Source organism: Martes martes (genome assembly GCF_963455335.1).
Source record: "Martes martes genome assembly, chromosome: 5".
Classification (NCBI taxonomy): Eukaryota; Metazoa; Chordata; class Mammalia; order Carnivora; family Mustelidae; genus Martes; species Martes martes.
In genome coordinates, this window is record NC_137892.1 from 62,838,492 (window position 1) to 62,866,153 (window position 27,662).

A 27,662-nucleotide genomic window follows, 5' to 3' on the forward strand; every position below is an offset into this window, starting at 1 on the left:
GCTTAACAAATAATGACTTTGTACCTTCTTTGGGTAAGGTACTGTATGCTAAGGGCCACCAGGCACAGAAACCAGATTCAGATTTTACAACACTGCCCATAGTGAAGCATATGCAGGCTGAGTCTAAAACCATGCCTTGGTGCAAAACAAACAGTTGCTTTATGTGTAGATGGAATGGAGCAACTGAAGTTTTGTTCCCTTCTGGCCTTTGGCCTATACACAAACCATCTTATCGCACAGATTAAGAGCTAAGGGCAGGAGGGGTGGTGGTGTAGAACCAGGCCTTAACTGATTCACCATTCTTAGACCGAAGTTCAGAATAAGCAAGATTTAAGTCATACAACCTTGTTTTGTTTTGCTTTGAAAAGAGAAGGAATAAATAGCCTCATAGCAGCCTACTGTAGGGGCTCAGGAAACATTGATCCTAACACCACACAGAAATAGGGTATGGACGCCGAAGGACAGGGTTCCTATCCCTGCTGTGTATTTTTATGTTCTAACCAACTTCCAATGCCCAAAGTCACTACTTTTTAACCCTTGGCAATAATTTTCATTCCAAAAAACAGCGGCCAAGGGGGATTCCTTTCATCAGCAGATTGGCTCCAAAATCAGTGTTAGGAAATGGATTCTCTGACTCCCTTTTCACAGACAAGTTAAAGTCCTAAACCCTGAGGACCTTCTGAGAATGGCCATCATCTTTACTTCCAGACTGCTCTTTGGCTAAGGTGGTGGTGTAGCTCCAGAACACCTGATAAAACAGTAGTCACAAGTGAAAACGTTACTTCTCTTGGCCAGAGTGTGTTTGGCCAGACAGTGTTTTTATTCCATTAGTCCGAATGCTATAGACAACAAAGCACATGCACACACATTACCCCAAACCACTACAAAGTACTTAAACACTGACTGAATTAAAAGTAGAAGAGATGGAATTTCTGTAGCAGAGACAGAGTAAGAACTAATGTTGGACCTTTTAAACGTTCCATCCATTAGCCAGGCTTTGGGAAAAATGAAACCTTAAAATCGTGCTAGTCTACACCAAAATTGTATAGCTCTTTAAAAACCACTGAATATGAGGAATGTATTAGACATATGTTAAATAATTGGACTGATTGTTGAACCACATTTTCCTAATAAACATCAATCACCTAATCACCTCAGTCCAAAAATTTAATACACCTGGACCATTACTACTACCAGAAAAGTCTTATTTATTTTTGCCTGCATCTGCGCTTAAAGTTTCGTGATGGGCTGGGCTTCTCAATGAACTCCAAGAAGGCAGAAATACTTGCCTTGGATTCTGTGGATTTTTTTTAAACCTGTGTGCTAATTCAACAATTGTTACATTAATTGTGTAAGGATTTTTGTATAGTTTTCAAACATCTGTGGTGTAATGATCTTTGTTAAACATGTAAAGTGCCATAGCCTTTTTTAATGTGTAGCATATTTAAAATATATATATGTATATTATACATACACAAGTCTGTGTGAAAGATGTGCAATAACAGGTGTATGTATGTTTTGTTTTTTTGGAAACTGGACAGGAGTCAGAACAGGGATTGTTTCTGTTTTGGCAAAGGAGAGTTAAACATTCTTGCCTTCATGGCCTAGTCATTAACCCATAACAATTTAAATGCTACACAAACTGATGTGAAGACAAGACTGGTATGAAATCATTGATTCCTGGGTCTAAATTAAAATAATCACTAGATTTATGTGAAAATTAAGCCAGCACCAGGCCCAGTTAATGCTAGTCTTTTATGTGAAATGTGAAGCTGCCACATTGCCTTTTCTGTTAGTACAAAACTAGTAGCTGGTACATAATCACTAAGGAGCTTTTTCTTAACATGCTTTGATAGACCACGTTAATGCTAGACCACTATTTATGGGCTGATCTCACACCTTCTTCGCCATAAGAGTCTGGCTTAGAACAGACCTCTCTGTGCAATAACATGTGGCCACTAGAAATCCCTGGCCTGCATTTGTATTTGGGCAGCAATGACTCCCAAGCAATGACTCCCAAAAGAGTTAAAGGCCTTTATGACTGGGATTTCTTCTGAGACTGTGGTGAAACTCCTTCCAAGGCCGGGGGGGTCATTAGGTGCTTTGGAGGAACTCAGCATCACTTGATATTCAGTAGCCACTTGAGCCAAATAGAAAACTGTATTTACCGCTAATGGACTCAATTTGAGCCTTCAAATTTATGGTTATCCTATTATAATGTAAACTAAATACGTTGTTTGTCTAGCATTGATTAGGTTCCTGTGCATATGTATTTCACAATGCCCTCCCCTCCCCAGATTGGAATTAAACCAGATTTTGGAAACTCATTCTGATTTTTTCAAGTCTAAGTATATTGGTTTCAACAGAATTACATAATTTTCTCAAGTAAACACCTACAAGTCGACTTTTATGTTAAACACTAACATATATAATATTAATGATGGGGGAAATGTTCAGGTATTTTAACTATTCCATTAATTAGTTATATATCTATATCTATATATCTTAAGGTTAGCTTAAGTTAATTAAGCTAATTAGTTAAGCTTAAGTTAGTTAATCTTTGAGATTAAGTACCTATTTCTTTCTTGGAGAAGCATCAACAAAATGGGGAGGGAGGAACTCTCAAATATTATACAAATATCTTAATTTTGCAGTAAATTTAAGAACTATGAAAATGCTTCCAGGTATTAAAAACACTTTTCAGAGGAATATGTATAATAATGACAAAAAAGTCAGCTAAGGGCACAATCTCTTCCAACAAAAATACCAAAACTAAAAGCCAGCTGTGGGGCAGGTGCACATCCACCTTTCCTGAAGGTAATCCTCCCCATAGAAAGCCTCATTGAGAAGCAGAATTCTACTTTAGACACTCGAAGAGGACACTAATAACACTTCTCGTAAACTCTTGTTCAACTCTGCATATCCCATGAAGCACTTACCTGGCAGAATAAACAAAAATGGCTCTTTCAAGGGCCTGTGACCGCTGAAACTACTTTTATGCTTTGTCTTCTAAGGATACCTGACACCTGCTAAGTTTTTAATAGAAACAAAAACTAAAAGCTGACAAAATTATCCAAATAAAAAAAAAAGTTTCTGAAAGAATTACGATATAGGTTGTCCAAGCAAGATCAGAAATTTTCACTTGCTTTTTCAGCTATCACATCTTTAAACAAAAGAGAAGGGACCCTGGCTTTACATGTCAGCAGAAGCTGGAGAACCCTCCCATGTGCTTCCCGTTTCACCCCTAGTTTTTACTTGGCAATTCTGCTACTGGATCAACTTGCAATGACTGATCTTCCCTGGAACACTGCATTCAACTTACTCCTAGCTCTCCTTAGTCTTTCCTTAACATACAACCACTTAAGAACAGTCTTGACTATTGAAAAATTGGACATGTATTTTAAGTGGGTTATTTCAGTAGTTTCCATTAATTCACTACCTTTTCAACTCTCAAACACTAAAGAATAATGGCATCAAAACCAACATGTAGCCTACTCTTCAAAGCAGCAAGAACCAGTAATTGTCTTTTCTTTCAGAGTCCCTATCAAGCAGCTTAATCATTTGGCTGAGGCCATCTAGCTGCTGTCCCTACTACTATCTTCTTCTTGCACCTTCTTCCTCACCATGGAGAGTTCTGCAAGATAAGTCTTTAAGCTGAGGTTCACAGGATGTAGATAAAAGCATAAATAAGTAAAAGGAAGCAGTAAAACCACATGGGAAGGAAAAGCCAATCAAGTAACATGTAGATATTAGCAGCTTTTTGGCTTTTTATAGTCAGATATCCTGAAAAATCTAACACCTACAAGGCAGGCAGTCAACCAAGTGCCTCTGGGGGAAACCACTATGACCTATTCTCAAGAGAAGAAAGCTTGAATTAAGGCAGGCGACGGTGAAGACCATGAGATGAATTAGAGATGCTGTGGAAAAAGAATGGACAGTTTGGTGACTAGTTAGAAGTGGAGGGGGGATGGAGGGAGGGGTGTTATCGAGGGTAGGAGGGAAGGAAAAGAGAACAAAGAATCCAGAATGATTCCCAGGTATTTAGCTTGGGCAGACTGGGTGGAAAGTGATGGTATCACCCCAACATCAGAAATCAAAGAGGAGCAGAAACAGTATAAAGGTGGGAAGGTTCAGCTTAGGCTGCCAGAAGTCATGTGTGCAACCTAGAATATACTGTGGAGAGAAGACCAGGTTAGACAAAGAGATGTGGAAGACATCAGTATGCACGACAGACAGTAAGAGTTCTTAATTACTGTGTACTTTCTCTGTGTACATATTGTGTTAAGCACTTAATTCATTTATTCATCAAAACCCAATGAACAGAAAACTATCCTCACGTTACAGATAAGTTGCTACTCAAGTAACCGAACTAAACTGAATTTGCCCTAGATTAAAAAGCTAGTAAGTGACAAAGTCAAGGCTCAAAGACAGGTCTGACACCCAAGTCTCAAATACTCTCAAATAGTGGTAGTTTCCTTGTACCTAAACTGAACATGATGAAAAGGAGGCCAATACGAATCCTCGGGCAACACCCAACATGTCTGCAAGGTTAAATCTTAGAATAACTTCTATGTACAACTCCAAAAAGACCACACACCATAAGATGACTACGGATGAAAACTGCTCTTTCCTCCCTTTCAGAGAAAGACCTCATTTTTCCTACCTTTGATGGTAACACCCTGTGTCTCAACTCACTCAATCCTGGAAGTGCCACTAAAAAGACATCAGTTTAGAATATATGACTGTGGTTAAATAGACGATGACTGGATAGTTATTATTTTACTATGAATAATCTCTCATCCAGGATAAGCAGCTCTTATTAGCTAAAAAGCCTACTTTCTTAACCTAATAGTTAACCTAATAAAGATCTGACTTCAACTAAAGTTTCTCCAAACATACACACAAATGCCAAAGACTATTTGGTAATGGTATGGCAGGTACTCACCCACACGCTGTAGAGCTAGGCCTTGGTGTAGAGACTTCAAATACAAACTGTACTTTTTTTTCTTGGGTACTGATTTTTTTCCTAGGGTCCACTGTCCCTAAAGGATAGATAATGAATTATGGATCTGAATTTTGGATATGAATGTGGAAAGATGGAAAGGGAACAGAGTTGGAGAGAAGTGATACCATGGGTATGATGGGGCAGAGGCAGCCCCATATGTAGCAGGAGTCAGAGGACATGGGTCTAGCTGCTCCTTCACCACCGCTCACTGAATAACTGGGATGTTCTAATCATTTATAAAAATGGGGCCCATAAAAGAAATTACAGCATAGGTTTGGTGTGAGGATTAAGTGAGATATTAAAGCAGTTAGTACACTCTCTGGTATAAAGTTCTCAATAAGTGACAGTTACTGGAAGAAAATTAAAGAGAATGTTCTGTCTGCCCAGACTGTCATTTATTCTCACAGATTAAGAGTTGTGCTAAAAACTTGTAAAGAATAACATAAGTTGTTAAAAACCAATCTAAATTCACCAAGAGAGGCTCAATGGATTGGCTACCTGAGACCACCATTTCTTTTTCCATCCTAATCATCTTTAACTTAGTGCTTTCAGGAAGAGGAAGATTTCTCTGTGGATGCAGTATATGTGGTCACTCCTATTTAGCAAAACCAGAAAGATAAAAAGGTTAGTGTTGACTTAGCTCATCATCTATGGGACACCAGAATCCAAGAAAACAAACCTGATTAACTGTCAAAACCTAACAGTGGCAAACATGTTCCTTTAGAAAAGGAACATGCAATATTTGCAGAGTGTGGATAGAGAAGCCATTTCAGACAACACGGATGGGGCATAAATTGATAAAATTTTCTGGAACAATCTGGCAGTGCACATCAAAGGTCCTTAAAAATATGATTGTTTTGGACACCTGGCGGGCTCAGTTGGTAGAGCATGTGACTCAATCTTGGAGTTTTAAGTTCAAGCCCCCACACCAGGGGTACAGTTTACTTTAAAAAAAGAAAAAAAAAAAATGCTTACACTTTGACCCAGCAATTTGTGCTAGAGAAAGAACAAAAGTCCCAAACTTAAACAGTATATTCCCTGATAAATTATTAATACATAAACCTGAAAATCAAAACTTCATGGAATAATAGTAAGAACTAAAAACAATTAGCAAAATGGCAATAAGTATATAAATATCAATGATTACTTTGAATGTAAATGGACTGAATTCTTTAATCAAAAGATTTAAGAGTGGCTGAATGTTGGAATAAAAAAACAAAACCCAATTTTATGCTGTCTACAAGAGATTCACTTCAGATGTAAGGACACACACAGACTGAAAGTGAAGGTATAAAAATATCTCCCATGTAAAAATAACCAAAAGAAAACTGGCGTAATAATACTTACATGAGACAGGATAGACTTTAAAATAAAGACACTAAAAAAAGACAAAGGAGGGCATTACATAATGATAAATGACATAATATTTACAAATGTTTATGCACCCAACACACAAGCATCTAAATATATAAAGCAAATTACTAACAGATCTAAAGGAAAAGAGAGACAAAATAACACATGCAATATAATAATAGCAGGACATTACAGGAGGACATTCAATGAATAGATCATCCAGACACAAAATCATTAAATAAACACTGGCCTTGAATGATATGTAAGACCAGATGGACTTACTAGATGGATATATACCGAGCATTCCATCCAAAGCAGAAAACACATTCTTTTTTTTTTTTTTTTTAAAGATTTTATTTATTTATTTGTCGGAGAGAGTGAGCACAGGCAGACAGAGAGGCAGGCAGAGGCAGAGGGAGAAGCAGGCTCCCTGCTGAGCAAGGAGCCCGATATGGGACTCGATCCCAGGACCCTGGGATCATGACCTGAGCCGAAGGCAGCTGCTTAACCAACTGAGCCACTCAGGCGTCCCAGAAAACACATTCTTCTTAAGTGCACATGAAACATTCTCCAGGACAGATCATATGTAAGGTTACAAAAAACAATTCTTAATAAATTTAAGAGAACAATTCATATCAAGCATCTTTTCCAACCACTATGATATGAAACTAGAAACCAAGAATAAATAATACAAGAATAAAACTGAAAATTCACAAAAATGTGGAGATTAAACATACAACTGTGAACAACCAATGGGTTAATAAAAAATCAAAAGAGAAATAAAAAAGATACTGAGATAAACAAAAATGCAAACACAATACACCAAAATGTATGTGATGCAGCAAAAACAGTTCTGAGAGAGGTTCATAGTAATACAGGCCTACCTTAAGAAACAAAAAAATCTCAAACTATCTGATTTCATACCTCAAGGAACTAGAAAAAGAATAAACAAAGCCCAAAGGTAGAAGGAGGAAAAAATATTAAGAGAAGATATAAATGAAACAGAGACTAAAAAGAGAAAAGATCAAAGGAACTAAGAACTGGTTTTTCAAAATACAAACATATATTGACAAACCTTTAGCTAGACTTATCAAGAAAAATAAGAGGGCTCAAATCATAAAATCAGAAGACTTTACAAAGATAACCTCAGAAATACAAAGATGTTAAGAGACTATTATAAACAATTATATGCAGATAAAATGGACAACCTAGAAGAAATGGATAAATTCCTAGTGACATATTACCTTCCAAGACTGAATCATGAAAAAAACAGAGAATCTGAATAGACTAATTACTAGTAAGGAAAGTGCATCAGTGATCAAAACCACCAGCAAATCAAAGTGTAGGACAAGATGGCTTTATGGGTGAATTCTACCTAACATTCAAAGAATTCATACTGATCATTCTTAAACTCTTCAGAAAAAAAAAAAAGAAAAGAAAAAGAAAAAGAAAAAAACTGAAAAGGAGAGAATGATTCCAAATTCATTTTATGAGGCCAGCATTACCCTAATGAATCTTAGATAAGGACACCACAAGAAAAGAAAATTACAGGACAATATCCCTGATAAACGTAAATGCAAAAGTCATCAAAAAATACTAGGAAACCAAACTTAACAATACGTAAAAGAATCATATACCATGATGAAGTAAGATTTATTCCAGGGATGCAAAGATGGTTCAACCACCACAAACCAATCTCATATACCACATTAACAAAATGAATGATAAAAATCATATGATCATCTCAATAGATGCAGAAAAGCATTTCACAAAATTCGATATTCATTTATGAGAAAAACTCTCAACAAAGTAAGTATAGAGGGAACATACCCTCTATAATAAAGGTAATAAGATGACAAGGTGATACATGACAAGCCCACAGCTAACACCATACTCAGTAGTGAAAAGCTGAAAGCTTTCCCTCTAAGTTCAAGAATAAGATAAGGATGCCACTCTCACCATTCTTATCCAAAACACTACTGGAAATCTTATCCAAACCAAGAGGGCAAGAAAAAGGAATAAAGATACCCAAACTGGAAAGGAAGAAATAAAACTCACTATCCGTGGATGACATGATTTTGTATATAGAAAACCCTTAAGACTTCACAGAAAAATGTTAGAATAATAAAGTCAGTAAAATCGCAGGATACAAAGTCAATATACAAAGATCCACTGTGTTTCTATATACTAACAACAATCTATCACAAAAAGAAATCAAGGAAACAATCCCATTTACAATTACATAAAAAAAAATAGAACAAGACACTGATGAAAGAAATCAGAGACGACACAATCAGGTGGGAAGATATTCTCTGCTCGTGGATTAGAAAAATTAATAATGCTTAAATGTCCATACAAGGGGTACCTGGTTGGCTCAGTTGGTTAAGAGTCTGCCTTTGGCTTAAGTCATCATTCCAGGATCCTGGGATCAAGCTCCACATTGGGCTCCGCTCAGTGGGGCATCTGCTTCTCCCCCTCCCACTACTCCTTCCCCTGCTCATGCTCACACAAATAAAATTAAAAAAAAAAAAAAAAAGTCCATACTACTCAAAGCCATCTACAGATTCAATGCAATCCCTACCAAAATTCAAATGGCATTTTTCAAAGAAATGAACAATAGGAAAGTCTGTATGGAACCACAAAAGACTCTGAATAACCAAAGAAAACTCAAGAACAAAACTGGAGGCATCACGCTCCCTGATTTCAAACTCTATTATAGAGCTATAGCAATCAAAACAGTATGATAATAGCATAAAAGCAGACAGATCAACAGAACACAACAGAGAGCCCAGAAATAAACTCACACATACATGGCCAATTAATCTATGACAAAGGAGGCAAAAACATTAATGGGTAATGAACAGTTTCTTCAATAAATGGTGTTGGGAAAACTGAACAGCCACATGCAAAAGAATGAAACTGGACCACTATTTTACACCATACACAAAAATTAATGGATTAGAGAACTGAATGTGAGACCTGAAACCATAAAACTCCTAGAAGAAAATATTGGTGGTAAGCTCCTTCACACTGACCTTGGCAATGTTTTGAATCTGACTCCAAAAGCAAAGGCAATAAAGCAAAAATAAGCAAGTGGGACTACACAAACTAAAAAGCCTGTGCACAGCAAAGGAAATCACCAACAAAGTGAAAACGCAACCTACTGAATGGGAGAAAATATCTGCAATATGTGCATTTGGAATACTGAAATATTACTCAGCCCCCCCAAGTGGAATCTTCCCACTGCGGTATAATTCATGGACCTAGAACACATTATGTTAAGTGAAATAAATCAGAGAAAGACAAATACTGTATGATCTCACTTATATGCAGAATCTAAAAAAATTTTTTTTTTCAAAACAAAATAAACAATAAAACCCAAGCTCATAGACACAGAGATACAGAGAACCAACTGGTGTTGCCAGAGAAGGGTATAGAGGGTAGGTGAAATGGGTGAAGGGAGTCAAAAGGTACAAACTTCCAGTATTAAAATAAGTAAGTCACAGGGATGTAATGTACAGGATGGTGACTACAGTTAGTAATACTGTACTGAATATTTGAAAGTTGCCAAGAGAATAAATCTTAAATATCCTCTTTTTCACAAGAAAAAAAAGTCTGTAACTATGTACGGTGATAGTAAGTAGACTTAGTGTGGTGATCATTTCACAGTGTACACAAATACTGAATCAATATGTTGTACACCTGAAACTATTTTAATTATGCCTCAATAAAATTTTAATTAAATAATTAATTAATAATTAATTAAATAATTAAAATTTTATCTAATTTATATAAATTAATAAAATTTAATAACATGATACATGCTAGATATAAGGGTAGATATACAAGTATTAAATGTTATAGAAATATATTGAGACTATGAAAAAAAGTTCAACATATAGTCATCATAGTTGAAAAAAGATCACAAGCCATTAAATTCTCCTTTTAAAAGTAATAGGAGACCAACTCAAGATAGCTTGGAGAGGAAATACAGTAAGAGTATTACTGGGATAATGGGACGAAATATGGGTAAGCTGCTGGGCCTCATACAGGAAACGGAAAGCTATCAGGATATTTTTTATATGCTTCATTCTACTTGGGCATTTTAATCATTTAATGAGCCAAGTGTACATTGGCTATGACTAGATGACATCTTGTACCAGTGTGGTCTTAAGGGGCCCAAAGAGATGAGATATATGAGAGCTAGATAAACATCCCCACAGGACCTAATACAAGAATGCGGAAGGGAAACTTACTTTTTAATTTTTGAATAAAAGTTGTCTTCCTAGAAAATTAATAGAAACATATAAGCCAAATTTTAATAGCAGTTATTTATTGGTATAAAATCATGAGGAAATTTATCTTCTTTTGTTTATAAATATTTTCTGAAATTTATCAAGTGAGTATTAATTTTATAAATTAAAAAATTTTAGAAGCTAAAACTATCAGGCCATTATGACATAATGCTACATAAGGGAAAACTGGATTAAAAATCCACAGTTTTATATCCCATAGTTCTATTAAAAATGTATGCATAGAAAAAAGGATGGAAAAATACAACATTGGCAGTGATATCCCTAGATGATAGAATTACATATTATTTTTTTCCTCATTAATTATTTTCTAATTGTTTTCTAACAGGTATATATGACTTTCAAACTAGAAAAAGTTAGTCTGAGGAATGTGTATGACCAGTGGACTGACTTTTGTGTAGACTATACTATTGTAAGAACTCCTATGACCAGCTAAAGGACAGTGATTTTTGGTGAAGAATAAATCTGAAGAATAATAAAGCTGAAGAATACTATAAACTGCCGCCAGTAACAACTACTCACAACTATGATTTATCTTGAGAATCACTGGCCTACAAAATATTAAATGAGTTCTAGAGGAATTCTAGGATTCCATGTAAGGGCTATAAATAACTAAGAACTTAAAAAAATTTGCATACTATGAGTCTACAAATTGTAACTGTATAAATGTAGAGGAAATAATATTCAGAGTACTTTATACAGTAAATGAAACATTACTAGGTTGAAGAGGATTAACTTTTTTTTGTACTATTAGAGAAAAGATAAAATGGGTTTTAGCAGCAGAAAGGTTTTAACTACACAATCAGCCATACAAGCCCAGAAAGATCTAAGCTGATGGGGCACCTGGCTGGCTCAGGCTGCAGAGCATGTTACTCTTGATCTCCAGCTCCTAAGTTCAAGCCCTACATGAGGTGTAACCATCACTGAAGTGTAAAAAACAAACAAAAAAAATTATAAATAAGCTGAAAAATAAATCAAAATTTAGATAAACATAAAATTTAACACTCATTACACTGATACACGGTGGCTCCCATCTCCCTTGCCATTTGAAAATATAAATAGTGCTAAAGAAAATTCTATAGGTTGAAGGCTTTGTCTTACCAAAACCACAAAGTTAAACTGTACATAACTGTAAATATGAAGCCAAAAGGAAGGGTAAGAACACTAGAGATCTGTCTTTCCCTATCTTCCTAGAAGCTTGAAAGATATTTATCTAGTACATATTAGTGGCAATGTCTGGCTTAGGAAATTTCTATAGATTTCTTTCTAGCTCTCTATGTACTGTGACAAAGCCCTAACGTAAGGTTTTTAAAACATCCATCAATACAAAAAGCTTGCTGTTTTATAAATTGTACCCTAAAATTCTAGTGGAAATACTTCACTTTCCATAATATTTGACCACTGAGATATAACTTTTTAGTTTAATAAACAAGCATTTAAAACAACTCTAATGTGTTACAATATATTATTCTACTCTAAATAATTTATACTATGGTACTTGAAAATCTATCAAAGTAAGGCATTTTTTTATTTTTAACCATTATTTTTACATTAACCACTTTTATTTCACTTCTAAAGGTCTTAATCACATGGAATCAAAAAATCCCTCTAAACATTTTCTTTAAAGGAAAAATGGAAGAAAATACAGTGAAATGGTGTTTGATGGCCACAGTAATTCTAACGGGGGGAAATGTGCAAAACTGTTACAAACTCAGCATATAAACAGTTTGAACAAAGATTTTTACCAGTAAAGACATAAAATTAAATGTTAATGTGTCAGCATTTTCAGAAAAAGAGCAATAACTATGAGAGCATTATACCAGTACAAATAAATTATAGAAACAACTAATAAACTCAATTTAACATAAATTCCCCATAAAATGTCAACTATACATTAGCTCAACATGATTTATAGAAGATATATCCAATGAAAATCCAAACTCATTTAGATAACACCCAGAAAATTAAAAATGCTGTTCCTATTTTAATTTAACACATATTGCTCAAAATAAGATTCACCATGAACATTTTAGATTTTTACATCCTCTTTAGATAACCCAAGTGAAAAATCCAACAATACACAAATAGGTACTTTCATTAGTACATAAAATAGCAACAGGTAGCTAGGTTAGGAAACAGAACACAAGTTTAAGCTAATCAATACAATACTAGTACAGAGGCATCCATTTTAACGCACAGGAAAAACCTGAGCCACAAAACAGGTTTTCCATTTTGAATCTCACTAACTTCTAGATGGTATGTGTATTTTGACCTTAAAGTGATCAAAATATGAGTGAAGCTCATGTTCTATCACCTAAAAAGTCTAATCCAACAGAAAAATTGTCATTTCATGTTGCTCTGTTTTTAATGAAGCCTTTTATATTATTTATTTTGTTCAGCACATGATAGGATTATACAAAGATTCTTTAAAAATCAAATGTGACATTTCTATATACATTAAGCCCACAGCATAATCTCTACCTCTGAAATGCTAATATCATATTTAAAATTAGACAAACTAACATCCAGTAAACAGCATTTTATTTTATGACACTCTGTGTTAATACAATAAATATACAAAACTTCCAAACCACTGAAAACATGCAACATTAGAGGGACAGATGGAGGGCATTTATAGAGAACCATGACGCTCATTATGATGGCAGCGCAATATTACTCACCGACAAAATATACAAACATCCGTAGATAAATAATCCAAGTCCCAAATTACAAATCACTGAGCAATGATTTTCCAGTGTTCAAATTTTAGTTTGAAATAAAAGAGCCACAATTTAATCTTACAAACTGAAAAAAGACACGAATGCTTACACCAATGAAGACCAATTCATGACTGTGATACTGGGTCATGTTAGTACTGAAAGATATTAACAAATGCCAATCTCTTGCCAGAAAATGTGACCATTTACCCATTATTGTTAGGAGAATAGAGAATGTAAGAATTTAAAAGCCCTATACCTTATCAAACTGTTAGTATTGCCATCATTTTAATGCACATTTGTTTTTAAAAAACAATTTTCTCTCGTAAGCGTGTATGAACCCAAGGAAATAGATTTTAAAACATCTCTATCCACACACCAAAAGGTACTATTGTTTTTAATTATTTGCTACTTAACAATGCTACCTTTGGGGACTTCTACAAGACAGAAGCCTTCCTATTTTTGAAGGAAAGTATCTCAGTATTATTCAAGTCTCTATATCCATTTGTAGTTGAAAAAAAAAAGAGAGAAATGGACTTGAGATATAAATTAATGATGAACATAAGTACTCCTATTATATTTTGTGGTTAATGTTTTGAATGTTTGTAAAATACACACTCAGTAAAGCACACTGTAATAAAACAGATTTTCAGTAAGATTACAGAATCTGACAAACTTGGACTGGCTTATTTGAGAAAACAGGGAGATTACCACTGATCAGAAATATTCATAAAAACAGCTTTAAATTCATATTCTGAATCCTATTTTAATCAGAATAAAGGAAATGTCTTCTAAGTATATTACTTCAATAAATCCCAAATAAACCAAATGTAAACACCATCTAGACGAATCCATGTGACCTAGTATCACACAAAGTTTATCTCATAAATAGTGAGAACTCATCATCCCACCCCCACCATGAAATTCATTCATCTCCAGATTTGGGGAAAACAATTAAAGTGATTTAACCATTTATGCCCCTTTGATTCTTTTTAAAAAGGTTCTGCAGTCTCAAATAATATAATCCAATAGACTATCCTTACTTAAAGTCAAGTTGAATAAATCACTGATTATTCTGCAACCTTAAGTAGCTAATGACTTCCAAAACACAGTATATAATGACTTTACAAATGTCTTTGAGTCATTTAATCAGTATTAAAAACGATTCAAAGTTTCAAACCAAGTATACTGTAAGAATTATATCCTATGGTGCATAGTAACAATTTTAATGTGGTTGTAGTCATAATTAATGCATTTAACTATATTTGTATTTTTTTGTTTGGTGCAGGTTAAATGTTTCTTCTATTGCTGAAAAATTTTAATGTATTCAGTCTGTCTCAAAAATTGAAAGACTGAGGTTCGTTAGGGATTCAAGTATATGTGAACCAACAGCGTCTTTTTCTTTTTAATCCCATTACAGATGAGAGGCTAAAAGAAAAATTCCCTGAAATACTGTACGTTCTTTTTGGACAAGGAGTTAGTCTAGACTTTAATACCTCTGTTAAAAATTACACACTCCCCAAAAAAGAGCTGCCAAACACAATCTCAATTCAGTTAAAATGAGTAGCCACAAGAATATACCAAAGTTTCCATACAGTAATATTCTACTATGATACGAATACTTAAATTAAAAAAAAAACAGTATTATCTTTACTACATTCTATTCAATTTATTATCTACCCTTCTTTGGATAATGCACTGCACATTATGTTCTCACATCGCATCCTGATAAATTTTTATTTAAAAAAAAACTATTGCAGAAAACCACTTCTTTGATTCTACCAGCACTCCCTAATCCTACAACCATAAGCAGTGCAGAAGCCAAAATACTAATTCTTTTAAGAAATGTGGTACCCATGCAAGATCAGAGATTGATATCAAAATATCAACTACTCTAAAAAAGAAAAAAGGAACAAAAATAAAAGGATAAAAGTTACATGTATCTACTACAAAATGCACACAGGCTCTTCACTGGTGACTAAAACTTCTAAAAAGCAAGCCAATTTTTAAAATCCCTAAGTCCCTGATGGCCTATTTCTTCCAGTATAAATGGGGAAAACAGAATGAAGTATCACTTTAATGCTCCAATATGTAATCCTTAAGTCTAAGATTCTTGAAAGAAAGACTGCAGCTAGTACTAAATGCATTTTTAATCATAAGTACCATATTAATTTCAGTGTGTCAACACTGAAATAATTTGCTGAACATTCATCCCCCAAAAAATATGGAGAATATTTATTTAGCATGTGATATTTTTTTCTGCAGGGGGCACCAAATTATTAAATTGCTAGGTAAATAATAAGACAAGAAAGTTTTTCTGGTTTTAGCCCATGCACAAGTGAACAGGAAATATACATGCCGTGTGTACTGTTTTGAACATAAAAATATTTATAGAATACAGTAACTAGAGAAAAGTACAGTCGAAAGGTACCAGTGTGTTTTAGGAGGGCTCTCTAAATCTGGTTACCCTTGAAAGCATTCTGAGCCGCACTAGTTGCTGCACTTGAGGCTGCATTTGCAGCTGCAGTCTGGACAGTTTTGTTGGACATCACACCTGTTGCAAATTCTTGTTGGGCTTTCTCAAAACTAGCACCTGTTGTGCGGTATAGTCCATGTACCTATGGAGGCACAAAAAAGTGGGACAAGGTAAGTGGTAATCTATACAGTCATTTTCAGCAACTCTTCCATTAATCTCAACCTTACCCAGAGATAAAGGGATTAGACTGTAGTCATGATTCCTAAGGTCAAGAACATCAGCCACCAACCACACTGGCATACCATATTGTATTAAAGTATTTTCCTAACACAGTCTTTTCCATTTTATCCCCAATGCAGAAGAGGTACATATGCTTATGCCAAACCAAAAATAATTTTTAAAACTTCTTAACCAAGTGCAAAAGGTTATGTTTCCCACTGTACCTACTTATTTAAGATATTACAGAGAATGGTTTAAACACAACAAGAGACATTCAGAATTTATTAATTTACTACCAAAGACAATTCAAAAAGAATAATACCTTATCTATTTCTATATTGGTTACATATAAACTACTAACCCTATTACAATCAAATGATATCATTTTATCATTTAATGTATCAAGTACTACTCATGTTTTTTTAAGATTTTATTTATTTATTTGACACAGAGAGAGAGATCACAAGTAGGCAGAGAGGCAGGCAGAGAGAGAGAGGGGGAAGCAGGCTCCCCGCTGAGCAGAGAGCCCGATGCAGGGCTCCATCCCAAGACCCCGGGATCATGACCTGAGCTGAAGGCAGAGGCTTAACCCACTGAGCCACCCAGGAGCCCCTACTCATGTTCTTAAAGATATACTTCTGCTATCCTCTCTCACTCTGTATAGCATTTTACTTTTTGTGTACAGTGAAGTCCTAAAGGATTTACACAGAAAAACTTTTGGGAACTGTCCACCCATACTGATTTATCACTTAAATCTTCGGGATATATTTGCAAGAGCAAGGTTAAAAAAACTCAATTAGCATATGTTTCAAGATGCATAAACTATGAAGTGCAACAATACATAACATCAGCCAATTTAATATAAGTTTGGGAAAAGAAATAATAAAACAAATTAGAATATTTATTTATTACATGCCTACAAACTTGGGAGAGGCAGGAAGAGACAAAGGGAACTTATATTTACTGTATTTTGATGAGGTCTAAATAAAGCCTGCCTGAAATGCAATTAAAGCAGGTTTGGAACATTGGGGGAGCACCCAAGTCAGTCTTTTTCCCAATCCTGGATAGGGACTGATACTTGTGGAGTAAATATGGAATGAGGAAAAGGAGAATTGAATCAAAGACCTTCAAGTCAAGCTTAGATACACTGAAGTTGTTTCAAGAAGACAGAGAATAGACAAGACAGGTTGGCTTAGAGGGGAAAGGAGATGCTAAGTTCTAAACATTCGTACATTCATTCCACAGATGTTTACTGGACACCTACTCTAGAGCTGGTACAGCGGGCAGGTGAAGATTTGGTTTGGAGCTCAAGAGAGGAATGGGCAGGAAACAAGGACTTGAAAATCAATGCCACATCAGTGACAGCCACAACTCTGTCTGACATAAATCAATAAAATGGTCCATGGAGGAAAAATGAGAAAGTGTCAAGGACCAAATAAAGTCTATTAAGACACCAATATTTAGGAGGTGCCTACAATAACAAGGAATAATTAAAAGAGGAATGGGAAAAGCCAAAGACTTTTTCCACAGGTGCCATGGGAAGAAAGCCACATTAAGGAATGAAGAGCTGCCCAGGGTGAAAGATAAAAAATATCCAGCCAGCCCGAAGTTCTTCTGACATAGTGGTGAAGGCAAAAGCCATCTTAGAGTGGGACAAAGTGTAAAAGGGTCAGGGAATAAAAGAGAGCAATGACAAGTACACTTTAGATAAACCCTAAAATTCTTTTCTTCTGGTACTATAGCACTATCATAATTTAATTCTTTTAATACTTTGAGAGAATGATGAGAAAATGACTTTTTTCCTTATTGGTTAACTGAATGTTATAATGCATCTCTTTCGTATTCCCTTCTCTCTCCAGGGATAATCTTTATGCATTACTCAAACTTTGTGTGTTATGACATACAAAAATGGTTCCAAACAAAATTGCTGATCCTTGCTTATAAACACAAAGGGATCTGAAATATTAATTTTCATAATAGTCCAGTTTGTCAAACATCATTCCATCACATTATCACTTCCTGTTCTGTAATTGTGATCAACATCTTCAAAATCATTTCTTCATGTTGGGAATTTTCAGAACCATAAGTAATTATTTTAATTCTTTTAAAAAAATTATTTAAAAGATCTATTTATTTGAGAGAGAGCAAGCAAGTGAGAGTAGGGGTAGAGGGAGAGAGAGAATCTCAAGCAGACTCCTCGCTGAACAGAGCCCAATGCAGGGCTCCATCCCACAACCCTGAGATCATGACTTGAGCCAAAACCCAGAGTAAGACGCTCAACAGACTGAGCCACCCAAGTGCCCTAATCCATTTTTAAAACCAAGTTTTCTGTGGATCATAAAAGATACAGATAATTTACCATTTCTTCGTTCAAGAAAATGATCTCAAAACAGAGTTCATATGATTAGGTCCAAGAAAATGAAGTATGTTATAGAAATCTAATAAACCTTGACTTACTACACTCTGTTACAGTGCAAAGGCACTACAGTTCACTTGTCTGTCTCTCCTCCTTTCCCCCAAAGTTTTTGGGCATGTAATAAATATTTGTTCTAACTTGCTTTGTTATTTCCTTTCCCAAATGTGCTTTAAATTGAGTGCCTGCTGTTACATATCCAATGGATTTCATATTTCATTACTTTATAAATGTAATGCATAGCCCCAGAGCAGGAGGGCAAAATAAAGGTAGAAGAGCACCCATTTCTCAGTAGTCCAAATCTATACAGACTCAGAGAGCCACCTAGAGGGAAAAGATTACGTATGCATTCAGTACATAATGCTCAAATGCTGTATGAAATCCATTATATCCATGTGAAAAGGGTGATTCTTTCATCAGTGCTCCAACAACATGACAGGCTAATTCTAAGTATCACCATCTCAAAAAGTTCATCATTTCCCTGATATGTTTCAGGAGTGATATCTACTGATAGCTCACATTCCTTATGAAATCAGGGACAAAGCTTTAAGATAAAATATTATGATTTTTAAAAACCAAACAGCTTAGGTACTTGCTATCCTTCCAGTTATGAGAACTGCATTAACCTAAATACTTAGTTCTAGGAGCAACACACAAAGAACACTAGATTTTGTACCTACTGTTTCCACTACTTTCCACCTGGCTGGTCACCACTCAAAACCTCAAGTTTAGGTATACCTGGGTGGCTCAGTTGGTTGAGGGTTGAGCATCTGCCTTGGGAATCCCAGGATCCAGGCCCACTTTGGGCTCCCCACTCAGTGGGGAGTCTGCTCCTCCCTCTGACCCACCCCCCTCTCATGCTCTCTCTCTCTTACTCTCAAATAAATAAATATTTTTTAAGAAACAAAAAACAAAAAAAACCCTCAGGTTTACTTCCCATGAAAAAAGAGTATTTGTTGCTCTGTCAGTGTTTTCCTAAGGATCAAATGAGAATTATGTAAATATGTAATACGTAAATATGTAATAAAAATTAAAATTTATTTTTAAATATTTGTAGACGTGTCATAGCCAACACACAACTCCAGAAGGGAATCTTGCTTCCTTAGTGTATCTTCAAAAATATTCCAGTATATACTGTGGTAGTATATGACACAAAAAATTATGTACTATATACTATGGAAAGTAAAGAACCATGCTACAGTACTTAAAATAGTCCAAACATACATTTCCATCAAAGCTTACAGAATACAATTTCAAGAAATAAATGCTTTTATAAATATAAGATGTCTGCTATGCCAGAATTTTTTTAACTTTTTTAAAACCTAGGGAAAAAAACAAAGAAATGAATTTTTGAAATTTTGATTCTTGTTTTGTGTTTTTAAAAAAAACATCAATCTCTTAGTCTAACGTTTTCAATTAAACTGTTTCCTATAAACCATCTGTGAACTGCCCATCGATCGGGGTCAGATACCCCTTTGGGAACCTCCTGAATTAATGGTCTAGTTTCACACTATTGAAATTCCACTCATCCTTCGAGGCCTATCTCTTTACTGCTGTCCTTTTTCTGCCTGACCTAGCTCTGGCTCTCCCTATTATGAGCACCTCCAATACCATGTATAGCATGCTTTTTCTTTTGTAGGGTTTGTAGGTGTACATGTCTTATATGCCACATGACTTTGGTTCCTTGAGGGGAAGGGCTAATTCCCACTCACTACCATATCCCCTGTAAGACACAGTAACTTGCTGGAGCACCTGTCTGGCTCAGTCATAGAGCATGCAACTCTTGATCTTGGGGTCATTAGTTCAAGCTCCACACTGAGTGTAGAGCTTACTTAAAAAAAAAAAAAAAAAAAAAAAAAAAAAAAAAAAAAAAAGACATAGTGACTTGCAGTAGAAGCCACTATATAATTAATTACTTATCTGTTAGGGATTAAACAAATGGCCCCAAATTACCCTATTTACAAAGTTACCAAAGAAGTACAACACTGCTCTAGCGGGTTGTACCTGTGTTACAAAGTAAATTGCACATACAGGTTGTTTTAAAAGTGAACATACTAGGGAACTTTTAACAAATCCACTTACATCAATAGATAGATCATTCAGGCAGAAAATCAATCAAGGAACAAATGGCTTTAAGGACACATTAGGCTAGATGGACTGAATATACACAGAACACTTCATCAAGAACAGCAGAACACACATTCTCTTCAAGTATACATGGAACATTCTCCAGGTTTACATATTAAGCCATAAAACAAATCTCAATAAATTTAAGAAAACTGAAATCATATCAAGTATCTTTTCTGACTATAATGTGTTTTTTTTTAAAGATTTTATTTATTTGACAGAGATCACAAGTAGGCAGAGAGAGAGAGAGAGAGAGAGGGAAGCAGGCTCCCCACTGAGCAGAGAGCCCGATGTGGGACTCGATCCCAGGATCCTGAGATCATGACCTGAGCCGAAGGCAGTGGCTTAACCCACTGAGCCACCCAGGCGCCCCTGACTATAATGTTTTAAACTAGAAATCAATTACAAAAACTAGGCAAAAACACAAATACATGGAGGCTAAACATGCTACCAAACAACCAATGTGTCAACAAAGAAATCAGAAAGGAAATTTTAAAAAAATACATTCAGATAAATGAAAATGGAAACAAAGCAGTTCAAAATCTTTAAGACAAAGGAAAAGAAAACCTCAGAAAAAAAGTTTAAAGCTATTCAAGCCTACCTCAAGGAAACCAAAAAAATCTCAAACCATCTAAACTTACACCTAAAGGCACTAAAAACCAACCAAGTAACAATGCCCAAAGTTAGTAGAATCAAGGAAATAATAAAGATCAGACTAGAAACAGACAAAGTAGAAACAAAAACGGGAAAAAAAAATCTATGAAACTAAGAACTGATTCCTTGAAAAGATAAACAAAATTGATAATCTTTACCAGACACAACAAGCAAAAAAGAGAGAGGACTCAAATAAATAAAATCAGAAACAGGGCACCTGGGTGGCACAGTCAGTTAAGCATCTGCCTTCGGCTCAGGTCATGATCCCAGGCTCCTGGGATCGAGTCCCATATTGGGCTCCCTGCTCAGCGGGGAGCCTGCTTCTCCCTCTCCCTCTGCTACTCCCCCTGCTTATTCTCTTTCTCTGTCAAATAAATAAATAAAATCTTAAAAAAAAATAAAAAACAAAAGAGGACAAATTACATCCAACACTACAGAAATAGAAGGGATTGTAAGACTACTATGAAAAATTATATGCCAACAAACGGGACAACCTAGATGAAATGGATAAACTCCTAAAAACATACATGTCTTCCAAGACTAAATCAGGAAGAAATAGAAGATCTGAATAGACTGATTACTAGTAATGAAAATGAACCAATAATAAAAAACTCCCAACAAACAAAAGTTGAGGACCAGGTGGCCTCACAGATGAGTTCTACCAAACATTTAAGAAAGAGCTAATACCTAGTCTTCTTAAACAGTCTGAAAAACTGAGGAGAAGGAAAGCTTCCAAATTCATTTTATAAGGTCAGCATTACTCATTTGGTATCCAAAACCAAAGACACCACAAAAAAAAGAGAAAATTACAGGCCAATATTCCTGATGAACATAAAGGCAAAAATCCTCAAAAAAATTAGCAAACCAAATTCAGCAATACATTAAAAGGATCATTCACCATGACCACGTAAGATTTATTCCCGAGATTAAAGATGGTTCAGTATCTTCAAATCGATCAATACGATACACCAGATTAACAAAATGAATGATAAAAATCATATGATTATCTCAATAGATGCAGAGAAATCACTTCACAAAATCCAACATCATTCATGTTAAAAACTCTCAACAAAGTGGGTAAAGAGAGAGCATACTTCAACATAATAAAGGCCATATAAGACAAACCTGCAGTTAACATCATACTCAGTGGTGAAAAAGTGAAAACTTTTCCTCTAAGATGAGGAACAATACAAGGATGTCCATTCCTGCCTTTTTTATTTCACACACTACTGGAACTCCCAGCCACAAAAATCAGGCGAGCAAAAGAAAAAAAGGCACCCACTCTGTTACTATTCACAAATAACATGGTAATATATATAGAAAATCCTAAAGACTCCACCAAAAAACTGTTAGATTAAATGAATGCAGTGAAGTTGCAAGACAGAAAATTAATATATGGAAATTTATACACTAATAATAAACTAGCAGAAAGAGAATTAAGAAAGTAATTCCATTTACTATTACACCAAAAAAGAAAAAAAAAATACCTAGGAATAAACTTAACCAAGGAGGTAAAAGACCTATATAATGAAAACTGTAAGACACTGATGAAATGAACTGATGCTGATACAAACAAATGGAAAGATATAACATGCTCATGGACTTGAAGAATACTGTTAAAATGTCTAAACTATCCAAAGCAATTTAAAAATTCAATGCAATCCCTATCAGAATAGCCAAAGCAAACTTGAGAAAGAAAGAAACTTGTGATACTGTAAGTATCACAATTCCAGATCCAAGCTCTATTACAAAGCTGTGGTAATCAAAACAGTACAGTACTGGTGCAAAAAGAGACACACAGAATAATGGAACATTATACAGAGCCCAGAAATAAACCCATTTTTATATGGTTACTTAATCTGTGACAGAGAAGGCAAGAATATATAGTGGGGAAATGACAGTCTCTTCAATAAATGGTGTTGGGAAAATTGGACAGCCACATGCAAAAGAATGAAATTGGACCACTTTCTTTCACCATATATAAAAATAAATTAAAAAATAGATTAAACACATAATATAAGACTTGGAACCATAAAACTCCTAAAGGAAAACAGGTAAACTCTTGGACATTAATCTTAGTAATATTTTCTTGGATATGTCTCCTTAGGAAAGTGTAACAAAAACAAAAATAAACAAATGGGACTACATCAAACTAAAAAGCTTTTTCTCAGTGAAGGAAACCAACAAAATGAAAAGGCAATATCTACTGAATGGGAGAAGATATGTGCAAATAATACAAATGATAAGAGACTAATATCCAAAATATATAAAGAATCAATACAACTCAAAAAAAAAAACCCAAAAAAAAATCAATTAAAAAACAGGCAGAAGAAGCTGAATAGACATTTTCCCAAAGACAACAAATAGCCAACAGCTATATGAAAAGATGCTCAATATCACTAATCACCAAATGCAAATCAAAACCACAATGAGATATCACCTCACACCAGTCACAAAGGCTATCCTCGAAAAGACTAGAAATAACAAGTGTTGGCAAAAATGTGGGGAAAAGGGAACCTTGCTGAACTATTGGTGGGCAGGTAAATTGGTATAGCAACTTTTAGAAAACAGTATAGAGATTCTTCAAAGCACTAAGTCATTCCACTTCTGGTTATTTACCCAAGGAAAACAAAAACACTTATTGGGAAAGATGTGTGAATGCCTGTCACTGCTGTTGTATTATTTACAAGAGCCAAGATACAGAAGAAATCTAAGTATCTGCTGACAAATGAATGGATAAAGAAAATGTGGTATATATATACAATGCAATATTACTCAGCCAAAAGAAGAATGAGATCTTGTCACTTTCAACAACATGGATAGACCTAGAAGGTATTACACTAAGTGAAAGAACTCAGAGAGACAAATACCATATGATTTCACTTACATGCAGAATCTAAAAAAACAAAACAAAACAAATGAGCGGACAACAAAAAACCCAAAAGAGACTCAAATACAGAGCACAAAATGATGGTTGCTGGGGGTGGGGAGTGGGAGGGGTGGTACAGAAGTGAAGGGATGGGAAAAATAGGTGAAAGGGATGAAGAGGTACTAACTTCCAATTACAAAATAAAGAAATCATAGGGATATAAAGTACAGCATAGGAAATAGTCAATAATATTGTATAACTCTTTGTGGTGACAGATGGTAACTACTTATCATGGAAAGTATTTCATCATGTTTTTTTTTTTTTTCAAGAGAGAGAGAGAGAGAACATGTACGTGCATGTGAGCAGGGGGTGGGGCAGAAGGAGAGGAAGAGAATCTTAAGCAGGCATTACATGCAGCTCAGAGCCCAAAGTAGGGCTCAAACTCATAACCCTGAGATCACGACCTAAGCTGAAATCAAGAGTCCAACACTTAACCACTTGAGCCACCCAGGAGCCCCCATAATGTTTATAAATGTCGAATCACTATGTTGTATACCCGAAACTAATATAATATTGTATGTCAACTATAATTCAGTTAATGAAAAAATAAAAAGTATTTAGAACAGAAAAAATTTAAGTGTCCTCAACAAATGTTAAAAATATTATTATGCTTGGGGCGCCTGGGTGGCTCAGTGGGTTAAGCCCTCTGCCTTCGGCTCAGGTCATGGTCCCAGAGTCCTGGGATAGAGCTCCGTATCAGGCTCTCTGCTCAGCGGGGAGCCTGCTTTCCCTTCTCTGACTGCCTCTCTGCCTACTTGTGATCTCTGTCTGTCAAATAAATAAATAAAATCTTTATTAAAAAAATATTATTATGCTTATTTATTTTTAGTTCCTTATTTATATTTGTTTCATTTCATTGATTGTAAGTTTCAATGTTGAGTGCTCTGCCTTTTTTAGGATTTAAGTTTATATTAATACATACACATGATTTATACAGATGATACAAAATATGAATACCTATCTCTGTAATAAATAAGTTTAGAGGGGCGCCTGGGTGGCTCAGTGGTTTAAAGCCTCTGTTTTCGGCTCAGGTCATGATCCCAGGGTTCTGGGATCGAGCCCCGCATCAGGCTCTCTGCTCAGCAGGAGGCCTGCTTCTCTTCCTCTCTCTTTCTGCCTGCCTCTCTGCCTACTTGAGATCTCTGTCAAATAAATAAATAAAATCTTTAAAAAAAAAAAAGTTTAGAAGACAGCATAATCTATTTGTGGAAACCCTGAATCTATATGTAATCATTTGTACCATACTGAAGTGATTTCAGTTTTGGAAAAAAAAAAAATTGAAAAATTAAAAGTGATCATACTATGTTTCACACCTACTCAAATGGCTACTATCAGAAAAAATGGAAAATTAAAAATACTAGCAAGGATGTGGAGAAATTAGTAAGTACACAATGCTGATAGGAATTTGCAGCCACTGCAGAAAATAGTTTGGTAGGTACTCAAAAAATTGACTGCTGAATTACCATTTGACCACCAAGTAATTCCTCTTAAGTATAACCCAAAAGAATCTGAAGCAAAGAGATTAACATGGGTTCCCGTGCACCAATATTCAGAGCAGCATTACTTACAATAGCCAAAAGGTGGGAACAACCCCAGTGCCCATCCACAGATTAATAAAAGCAATACAGTATATACATGTCATGGATTATTACTCAGCTATGAAAAGAGAAGGAAATAGTGATATATACAACATGATGAACCCTGAAAACTTCATGTAAGTGAAATAATCCATATACAAAAGTAAAATATCCAACAATTCCACTTATATGAAATATCTAGACTAGTCAAATTCATTGGGGCAGAAAGGAGATGAGAGCTTACTACAGGTTGGGTGTAGGGAGAAATGGAGAGCTATTGCTGTATGACTGCAGAGCACTGGTTGGCATGATTAAAAAAGTCTTAGAAATAACGGTTACAGTTATTTATATCATACAGAAATATGAATGTAATTAATGCCACTGCATTGTACATTTAACAATGATTAAAATGGCAAATTTTATATTATATATACAAATATATATATTTTGCCACATTTTGAAAAACTAAATCAAAAACCATGAATTGTATATTTTAAATGGGTAAATTATATAATATATGAATGATCACTGGACATCTGTTAAAAATTAACATATAAAGATTACTTAGATAAAATATCATATGTATAGCATTATAAATATTAGCAGAGCCAACAAATTTGAACATGTCTAAGTAAAGATGGTTTTCAATCATTTAGACATATCAATCTTGATTCAGGATCTATTAAGTACTTATAGAAAAGAATAACAAAATAAAAATAGGGGGCAATCAGAAAAAAGTGAATATACTAAGGATACCACTTGAGGACAGGATATAAACAACTTACTCAGAGTGCCAATTTTTCTAGGGATTCAAAGGTATCACTGTACCTACTGTGTATCCCTTGGATGAAGATAACTAGTATGTGGACCTGCATTTTAATAGGCAGTGTGAATCATCTGAAATTAACTTGTAATCAGGAAAAATTATAGTGTTGGATGATTCAGAGAAAGACAGAGATAAAAGAAGTATACCTATTTGTGACTATAAAAAAAAGTGTAGTAAAATTATCAGCATTCTGTCCTAGATCCAAATAAAGCAGAAAGAAAAAAAGAAATGAAAAAGAAGAAAAGAAGAAAGAAAGAAAAGAGGGAGTGAACAATAGCAGTGCTTTCAAGGAAAGTGAAAGCATCACTTTTAATCTAAGAAGACTATTACTTAAATGTAAGCTTATGTTTACAAAGCATTTACTATAAAACACCAATTTAATGATCAATGAGACTTGTCATTATTCTGGACCAATACCCAAATTCTACAGTCTCACACAAAAGTATTTTCATAATGGGGGCACCTGGGTGGCTCAGTGAGTTGAAGCCTCTGCTTTCAGCTCGGGTCATGATCCCAGGGTCCTGGGATGGAGCCCCGCATCGGGCTCTCTGCTCAGCAAGGAGCCTGCCTCCCCACCTCTCTCTGCCTGCCTCTCTCTACTTCCCAAGTCCAGAAATCAGCCTACTTGTGATCTCAGTCTGTCAAATAAATAAATAAAATCTTTTTAAAAAAAACTATTTTTGGGGTGCCTGGGTGGCTCAGTGGGTTAAGCCACTGCCTTCGGCTCAGGTCATGATCTCAGGGTCCTGGGATCGAGTCCTGCATCGGGCTCTCTGCTCAGCATGGAGCCTGCTTCCCTCTCTCTCTCTCTTTGCCTGCCTCTCTGCCTACTCGTGATCTCTCTCTCTCTCTCTCTCTCTCTGTGTCAAATAAATAAATAAATAAATCTTTAAAAAAAAAAAAACAAAACTATTTTCATAATGGACAGATTGCCATTTAAAAAAATTTTGAAGCATTTAGGGAAACTTGTGGGGGGGGTTCTTAAGATTTTATTTATTTGAGAGAGTGAGAAAGACAGAGAGAGAGCGTGAGCAGGAGGAGTGGAAGAAGGAG

The 27,662-nt window shown here is 35.2% G+C and overlaps 1 protein-coding gene and 1 pseudogene across 2 annotated transcripts in view; both read right to left on the reverse strand.

Moving 5' to 3' along the window:
• Positions 1-27,662, reverse strand: part of LOC308342884 (large ribosomal subunit protein uL23-like) — a 1,151,147-nt pseudogene that overhangs the window by 440,789 nt on the left and 682,696 nt on the right. The gene's annotated exons all lie outside the window — the stretch shown is intronic.
• SCAMP1 (secretory carrier membrane protein 1) overlaps positions 13,196-27,662 on the reverse strand; it is a 127,126-nt gene continuing 112,659 nt past the window's right edge. The window contains exon 9 of the mRNA XM_080803560.1: positions 13,196-16,006. Coding sequence (XP_080659686.1) covers positions 15,842-16,006 — 165 coding nt within the window. The 3' untranslated portion in view covers positions 13,196-15,841. The remainder of the gene's footprint in view (positions 16,007-27,662) is intronic.